At 40.5% G+C, this 9,437-nt stretch overlaps 1 protein-coding gene across 2 annotated transcripts in view; it reads left to right on the plus strand.

Annotated features, from left to right (window-relative positions):
* The window catches only part of TBC1D5 (TBC1 domain family member 5), a 261,642-nt gene that overhangs the window by 203,863 nt on the left and 48,342 nt on the right, over positions 1 to 9,437 (plus strand). For both annotated transcript variants that reach the window (XM_018574269.1, XM_018574338.1), the window contains exon 16: positions 4,391 to 4,554. In XM_018574269.1, coding sequence (XP_018429771.1) covers positions 4,391 to 4,554 — 164 coding nt within the window. The remainder of the gene's footprint in view (positions 1 to 4,390; positions 4,555 to 9,437) is intronic.

A 9,437-nucleotide genomic window follows, 5' to 3' on the forward strand; every position in this document is an offset into this window, starting at 1 on the left:
TATATATATATCCTTATCTGCATATTTGTGCTGGGTTTGTGACTCAAACTATTGAAACCTGTGGGTCAGCATAGCAACTAGGATTAGCAGAAGGACATTAGCAATGGCATCCTCTATGTTTCTCTCTAGAAAGGTTTCTTCTGAGGATCAATATCACTACACTTCTCAGTGGACCACAGGAACAAGGAAAACAAATTATGAGCATGCAACATGTGCCTGATGATGACATTACCTGTATAAATGTGGCTAAAGTCTGTTAAAGGTGTACGCCATTGTTTTAATACCATTTTTTGCTATTTTCTAAGCTCTAAAAAATGTAATCTGTCGCACCTGTAGCTGAGTCAGATTGTTGTACAGAAGTCATATTGGGAACTAGAGGTGGCAGCAGCAGTGGCAGCTTCAGCAGCAATTTGCACATAGAGTGGTCACATGCAGGCAGACAAACATCCGCAGCGTTCTCTGAGTAACTAGTGTATCATTGCAGCACCATGTTACTCAATCATATGCATCACTGCATACAATCACTAAACTGATTCAAGTTCCATTATTTAAATTAAGCTTATCAAAATGAATTATATTGGACTATATCAATAACCTCCCCTTCTCTGGCAGCATGCTTATGGGTATTGTTAATTGGATTACAGTAGTCTGAATCTCGGGCATGATGTCTGGAAGGGAAGGTTGGCATAGGCCTGTAGCCCTGTCACATAAAACAAAATAATATTAATAATAATACAGCCCAACACAATAATTTTCAACTAGTCTGACTTCAATAAACAAAAAAAAAGGAACAATTAGGCTTAAGTCACATATAGCTAGGCCTAGTATGGTTTCAGTAGGGTGCTAGCCTAGCCCTTATGACTAAGGGGATTGTAGTGTTGCCTTATAGCTCTTGGGTCTTGATTCAGTTCCCATCAAGGACACCATCTGCATGGGATATATTTTATTGTGTTTCCTCTGCTTTGATTTCCTACTACAGTCTAAACTTATGCCCATCGGCCGAAATTAATTTAAAGCGGTTCATTGATCTGAGAGGATAGGCATTCATACAAAGGTTATGTTCCAGGAGAAGGAATGGAAGTGCAGTGGAGAGGAGAAGGCCATTGCTGTTCCATTCTGGGGAAACAGTAGAGATTAGGCCAGATTTTCTATCCTGCCTAATTGTTGTTAAGGGTTGTGGTTATAGGGAAGGCATATAATGAACATCCACTGCTCTCTGCATGATTGAATAAAGTTTAAGTAGGTGAAAAGCAAATGATCACAAGTTATGTTGTATATTGTGTTCCCTATGACCAAATGCACTGCCCGTTCATGAATCCCTTTAACATGTTAGATTGCAGTGTCAGCAGACAGCTGATCCTTGTATTCAGCAACTGTTTCCCTCCCGCTTGTGTTTGTCCTAAGGCCAGGAAACAATGTGCTGCCATAATCCTGAACGACTGTTTTTTCAGTCTCATTCTAAATCTCTTTCCAGTGAAGCTCCCTGTCCTGTGATCAGTTGTACTTGCAACTGTGCTAATATTGCCTAAAGGTAGATCTGTGATTGCCAAATAAGACAGTAATTGAGAAATCTCCAGATAAAACGAAAAATTAGTTTACAAAAAAATAAGTTTGGTAAGTTTACAGATGTTTTTCATTTGCGTTTTCATACATTTTTAAGGCATTGACGTCTTTGTGGGTTTTACTAAAAGGTTGTTTTAAAGTTAGAACACACATTACTGTGCCTTAGCATGCACTACAATTCAGTCCTATGGGCCTCTGTCATGTGTGTTTATGCAGAAACATCCTTTTTTTTCCCCACTTTTCAGGACAGCGTTGTGATCTGAAGAGCCTACGTAGAAAATTGTTTTTACGCAATGAAAAAAGGAATTTTAAGGCAGGAAAATTAACATGTAAATGGCCCTTGCTTTGTTATTAGTTACAATAGATACATAGATACATATTTATAGGATACCTTGCATGCAAATACAAGTTCTGCTCCTTTTTTTTAACCCTCCGCCCCCCTCTCCCAATAAGAAACATAAAGTGAAATAAGAAAAAAACATTAGAAGGAAAAAATAAAAACGCCTAAATGAAAAATATCAGTTTGCAGTGTGTGCAAATATATATCATGTGCAAATCCAGTCCCCGTATTGTGCAACTGGTACCAGAAAAATCCCTCCAAAGTGCTCTTCAATCTCCACCATATTCACCCCCAGGAGTACAACAATAAAGGTTAAATTGGCCATATAATGTTCGAATTTCAGCCCTTTCCTGTTGACACGACCAAAATGTAACCAGTGTGTGGCCCCCTCGGGGTGCAACCCCCCCCCCCTATTCGACAAACAATCCAATAAATCATGACCAAACAGCCACTGCAGTCAATCAGTAGTTCAGGTATTCCGACAGTTGCACAGCCGTCAATGAGGAATACAATAGCTGCGGGGGATATTCTCCTTTCCATACTGGATGGGGAATAATTGGTGTGGATGGGATAATTGATCAGTTTATAGCCAGCTCCCCAGATGGAAATGACCAATTACCTGGATGAAATGGTCTTGAAAGCATTGTTCTTAAACCCAGAACTGGCCTTCTTCCTTCACAGGTTTTGGATTATGTTCCCTCAGTAAATATACAGGGCAGGAAGAGGGGTAATCATAGTGTTACACATATATTGCAAATGAATGAAAACACTTGCTCCAATCTCCATCAGAATGCATGCCCTGCGCCCCTTCTGTGCATGATTATATCACCGTCCATTGACTCCGCCCAAATGATTTTCATTATTTTGTTGCACAAAGGTTTTTTTAGTGCACAATTGTACAGTATACACATTTTTTATATAATATTATTTGGCAATGCAAGAAGAACATTAGTCACCTATTAAATTCACATCACACTTTGAAAGGCTGTCTAGTGATTTTAAAAGAAATTGTGTTAAGCACATCATTAGGTCCGAGGTAAAGGAAAAGCAGGTATTTTAAATTCATTGAATAGCTTAAGAATATATTGAAATCTGGTAAATTGTCACTTATGTTAATTCTTTTTCTTAATATTATTACTCCCAATTTAAATAGAATGACTTGCAAGCAGCCAATAAAAAAGAAATTGGAGTTGAATTACCTTTAAAAAAAACTTGTCCAGTGGCATCCACTATTTATTTTCTTCTCTGTGGATGGACCTGCTAGGAAAGACAGTTTACCCATTTTGCATCAACAAACTCGTCCTAGCCTAGCAGTTCAGTGCCAGTTGTACAGACCCATAGTGGATGAACCGCAAGTGCCCAGTACAGTGTTCTACCTGCAACAATAAGGACCCAGCAGGTCTGTACTAGCAGGCAGGGCAACAGTCACAAAGTTGTGTGGTATTTCAGCAAGGCCTGGATAAAAATAATGTTCAGTAAAATTCTTACTGGCCCTCGCTGTAGATTCCCTTCATGGTCAAATGCTGAAACAAATTGGCATCTAAATGAACTCGATTAAAAAAAATGTGGACTTCAATGTATTACTTTTATACAGTATAAACTTTACCTTTATGCATTAGCTTTATGTAGACTTTCCCTCTATGTTTTAGCTTCTTGTGGACATAAGCAGTTACAGTAGTTCAAATAATTACATAAGTAACTGGACCTTCACACTGCTAGTATAGTTAGGTAGACGTCAAGTGTGATTTATTAGATTGGCAAAAAAGGGACATTTGGCCTGCAACCAGCCAGATAATATTTAAATTTTCCCATTGCAGGTTTAAGATTGTGACTTAAAGAAAACCTCTCATTAGGAAAACAATATGTAGACTTACCCCATAGGGCTTACTAGGCACTCTCCAATACCTATCTTTGATCTTGCTCTGATCTCTGGAGCCACTCAGTACAAATAGCAGTAGTACTGGTTATGGAGGAACAACATGCCTGCTGCCTCCCTGGCAATGCAATGTGTTTGGCTGGACTAGCATAACTTCAGGTTGCAGCAGTCCCATGTAAGCATAAAATATAAATTATGCAGCTGACAAACAGCTAGGTATTGTGACTTTTCCTGTCGGCCACAATGGGGATTGGCACAAAAGCAGAGCTAAAGGTCAGTGTGAGAACTAGAGGGTGCCTAACACAGAGTGGGGATTATTTATGACGGGCTTATTTTACACGATTGGCCACTTTTTTTGCTTTTATATATCGGGCACACTGTATTAGAATAAAGGGTTCTATTCTACCCTGTTCATAAAATTCCGTATAGCAATCTTGCAATGTGTAGTCAGTAAGGGCTGCTTTGCTTCAGAAGTTGCAGGCTTCCAATTTTCCTTCTCTGCTCACGTTGGCTTTTCCTCCTCACGCATTTGTATTACATTAGATTTTCCCCAAAGCAGTACATATGCTCAACCATTCTAGTAAGTTTCAGTTTTCTGTGTTTCTTTCTAGGCCAGAGCTCCAAAGACGTCACTTCATCTCCGAGCATTGAGAGTTTGCCTGGAGGCCGTGACCACACAGACTCTCCTTCGCTGTCAGCCGGGAAGAAGGATTCCTTTTTCAGCAACATCTCCCGTTCTCGTTCCCTCAGCAAGTCTCAAGGGAAAAGAGAATCTGTAAGTTTTGTCTCATAGCGCTCCCAGCACTTAAGTTGCTTCAGGTTTTTCACTTTATTGGTCAGACAGTAACATATACTTATGATGATAATATTTAAAGGGAAACTGTTATGTGTTTTTAGTGAGAGCACATATGGTGTCAGTCAAACAACTTTAAGTACAGAACTCATTATCAGGCTAAGTGTCATCTGATGAAGGGACCCTGTGAGGTTTTTTAAAGAAGATACTGTGGTGTGCTGGTAACTTCTTCTTTGCTATGTGAACACGGCGCCATCCACATGTTAGTACAGCACTCAACGAGAAGACAAGGGAACATAGCTGTCAGGTGTGTGTGAGGGGTTATCCCTTAGCTCCCTTGTAGTGAATCACAGTTAATATCAATGCAAACATGATCTAAAATAAACATGTTGATTCTTGTGCAAAACTCTTTTCCAATGAGGCCCCCTTCATTAACCAAACTTACAATCCCGTGTCGATCACCCTTAATGTGTCTGCTAACTTCACCCTCAAGTGAAAACCTGCTTACCATTATAGATGGATCATATAATTTAATTAAGATCATGCAGGCTGTTTTGCCATTATAGCGATCGCCAAAAGGCAACCTCCTGCTCTTTCTCCTCCAGTAAGTCACATAAAGGACAGCTCAAAAGAGAATGAACACACCATAGTATTTTTAGTTTTTTTAAATCCTTAATAAAACAAAGCTAAAAACCCTTACATTTCATGTGGACATTAGCATACAAATGAGATTTGAATCCTTTATGCTTAAAAATGCTGGCACCACATGCCCTACAGAGACTTCTGCAAAAGGACCTCCCAGAGTGATGTCATCACTATAAGCTTTACCATAGATATTAACATCATTCAATTTAATTAGGGACATATTTGGTGTAAGTACTGTAAACTCCCAGTACCCAAATGTTTATAGCCCCTTGGCACTTGGTGTGTGGCCCTCTGGGCCCCAGCAGACAGTTGTCTGTTTTCCTTACCTAGATACTAGCTCAAGCCGGTGAAGGAAAGTATTACTTAGACGGGTTTCTAGTAGTTTAGTGGTTTGGTTTACTTCTTTTACATGATTCTACTATTTCTGTGCTGTCCATTCCTTTTCCTCTTTTTATATTCTTCTCTTTTATAAATTAATCTTCCTTAGAGAATTATCAGATGTGGCACACAAGGGGGGTGTAGAGAGCGCAAATGTGAAAGCAGTGATTTGTAAAGGCGTGTTATAGCAGTTATCGCTAGCAGTCTCATGTAACATGTCTCCAGTGTATGACTGTCTTCCCCAGTTTCCAACAACACTTATAATATGTTTGCAATCTCTGACCGTATCCTGTTACATGTCTACACTGTCTGTCAGTTTTCTGTGGTATTACATTAGCTAAATATTATATGCGGCCCCTTTGGTGATATGAGGGGTCGCAATTGATGCCCCTTATACCACTGCTATAAGGTTTATCTGAAACAGGTTTTTTAATGGGTTTTTACCTTTTTATAACTGATCATTGTGCTATATTTTCTTTGTCATATTTCATACAGATTACAGAACCTTTCAATACAATGCCCTTAAGCACTTCCAGGTCCTGATGCTAAACTCTGGTAGCAACCCATTGAGTAGCAGTAGCTTGTAGTAACTTTTTTACCATCATCCATCATGAATGTGATGGTACCAGTACTTTCAGCACTGCTTTAAAAGGCCGTCTGGCCCTTTACATTTTTCAATAATATATTTTCCTGCTGGGGGTTTTAAAATACCCACATATGATTATAGCAACCATGCTTCCACCACTGTCTCTTAGGGTAGATAGAATCAACTGGGGAGGGGGAGGTTGTATAGGTAGAGAGAGTCCAAGCTGCAGTACTGTGTATATAAAGGAGAACTATGAGGTGAGTGCTTTTCACTCATCCTCATAGTTCTAGCAGACCTGTGACAATGAAACTGTCACAGGTCAGCTCAGTAGATCGGGAAGTGAGCGAACACATACCGGTGTTTGCTCACTTCTCGATCCTGTCACGGCTCTCTGCCGTGACAGGCGAGGGACTGGATTCCCCGCTCCGATCCTCCAGCGCTGACTGGCGGAACGGATGGGGGAGGGAGCGGGTACAGCTGGCTCTGCCTCTAGATAGGCAGAGCCAGGTGTCACTCACGCAGCTGGGCGGATCAAGACATAATTGTCGGAATCCGCTTCAGCTGCGACGTCTCAGTATACCGCGAGCTGTAGCTCTCGGTATACTGTGCTTAGGGTGACGGGAGGACGCTAGTTTGTGTCCTCCCGCTACCCTAAGGAGAACTATGGGGAAAAGCCCTAACCCCATAGTTCTCCTTTAAAAGTCTTATTTTAAGTAGTTAATTAAAAATGTTTCTTTCTTACTTTTCCAATGCATTTAACGAATTACAGTATACTACGTGTGTGTATGTTTATGTCAATGTAGATGATATGCTATAATGTATGGCTGAAGACTAGTGACCTATCATATGTCTTTAATAACAGCACTGAGTCACCCTGATTACTAATTGAAATGTTTCTTCAGTGTTTCTACAAATATATCAATTCTCCAGTTGTACCAGGAGGTATTAAATGACAATAAGTCACTGAAAAAATGGAGCAGAGTTATGTAATCTTTACAGGAACCCTGCTATAAGTTTGAGCATTATGTAACAGAAGATTAAAGTATTAGTCTTAATGGAAAGAAAGATATTTGATCCAATTTAGTCAAACGGGACATACATTCTAGACCAGCGGTCAACTGTTTGGGGCCAAAAGTGTGGCCTGTGACAGTCCAGAGGGCTGCACAATAGCTTATTTTTTTATTATTTGCTATTATTATTAGGGTGGCATTAATAAGATAACAAAATAAGTCTTCTTCCTTTATTTTGAACAAATTGGTGCTGTTCTAGAATGCTGCTTTTTGTTAAATTCTCTCTCCCAACTTCTTCCCTGATTGCCTAAGTGGCAAAACTTTTCCCCTTTCTGATGTTACACCCAGCAAAACTTAATCTGTTTGTCTAATTAGTGTACCATTATTATGACATTTTATTTATTTTTATTTCTTTCTTAGCTCACAACCTTCTTGCCTGCCAATCCAATCTGGCCAGGTCCTCATTGTTGCTGTCCTCATACAGTTTGTCATTTTTTTTGCTGAATTAATTTGCTGTGTACATATAGGAACCTGCACTTGGTCCATTCACCTAGAGCCAAACTGCATGCAGACTAAGGTGTTGGTCCAAGGTGTACTAATGTAGAGTGGGCAAGCTGTATTTTTGATCCTCTCTGCTTCCGGTCTCAGTGGCTATGACATTCAGTCCTGTTAGTTGGATAACACAGGTAGCCAAGCAGTTTGAGTAGTAGTGAAACGCCACTTGCCAGTTGGCCTAAAGGGAGGCAAAAAAAACCAAAATAATAAAATCTGTCCCTAATTGCTGGACCAGGTAAAGCCCACTAAAGGCGCTAACACTCAAGGCCTGATCTGAGGTCTATAGCAAAGCAGGCTGCACAATGAGTTCTGATGGTCTGCATGTGGCCCACAGGCTGCATGTTGGGCACCAAAGTTTTAGACACTCCAAATTGTCTGTTTTCCCCAGCATGGGTATGGAAAGTGATTGGATATATTTCTGATAAGGAAGGATTCAGCAACAAAAGCCCCTTAATTTAGTTGAATGGGGAAGGATGGGGATGTCTATCAGGCCTTTATTGTTTTCTGTGTCTTTCTATCCCACCTGTACCTCTCATTTCTTGTCTAGGAGACAGGACATAGGGAAAAATGTCCCCAGTGAGGACACATATAGCAACAATAACTTGACAAAAGATCTGCCTCCCTCCCAAAAAAAATTTGAAAAAAGTGTTGGCTGGGTTTAAATCAAAATACTTGTCTGTAGTAGAAAATGCAAGACAAGGTTTTTTTAAAAAAAAACAACACATTTATATATGTAAATTATATCTGATACATAAATAATTTGCTATGCCCTAATATAATATTGAACAATTTTACAGGCTTCAAGTACTATCAATTTGCAAGCTTAAATGAGAACTATGGGGGTCAGTGTTTTTCCCCATAGTTCTCCTTAAGGGGAACGGGAGGACACAAACTAGCGTCCTCCCGTCACCCTAAGCTCAGTATACCGCGAGCTACAGCTCACGGTATACTGAGACGCCGCAGCAGGGACGGATCTCGACATTACTGTCGAGATCCACCCAGCTGCGGGATTGACAGCTGGCTCTGCTTATCTAGAGGCAGAGCCAGCTGTGCCCGCCCCCTCCCCCGTCCGTTGCGCCAGTCTACGCTGGAGAATCGTACAAGGGAGGAGGGGATCCCTGCAGGGAGCCGTGAGTGACAGTCCAGGCTCTCTGCAGGGATAGATCGAGAAGTGAGCGAGCGACGCTATGTGTTCGCTCACTTCCCGATCTATTGAGCCGACCTGTGACAGTTTCATTGTCACAGATCGGCTAGAACAATGAGGATGAGTGAAAAGCACTCACCTCATAGTTCTCCTTTAAATACACAGTACTGCAGCTTGGACTCTCTCTACCTATACAACCTCCCCCTCCCCAGTTGATTCTATCTACCCTAAGAGACAGTGGTGGAAGCATGGTTGCTATAATCATATGTGGGTGTGAGTGATTTTCACTCGCCTCATAGTTCTCCTTTAAATATATTACATAAAATGTCAACATAACCTACGGCTAGCATACATTGCATATGTAAGCTGTTTCCCCTCAGTACACTGTAAAGTGACCAAACACTGTGACATTTCAGTACACAGTTACATTTAATAAAACTCTCACTGCTTTACTTCCTGCATCTTTTAGTTTTGCCAGTTACAATATAAATGTTTCCTGTCTGTGGCATTTTATTTTTAGTGCATCTTAGCTGTTCCTGGCCAAACC

The sequence above is a fragment of the Nanorana parkeri genome, unplaced genomic scaffold, assembly GCF_000935625.1.
Source record: "Nanorana parkeri isolate BGI_ZX_2015 unplaced genomic scaffold, ASM93562v1 scaffold4, whole genome shotgun sequence".
Classification (NCBI taxonomy): domain Eukaryota; kingdom Metazoa; phylum Chordata; class Amphibia; order Anura; family Dicroglossidae; genus Nanorana; species Nanorana parkeri.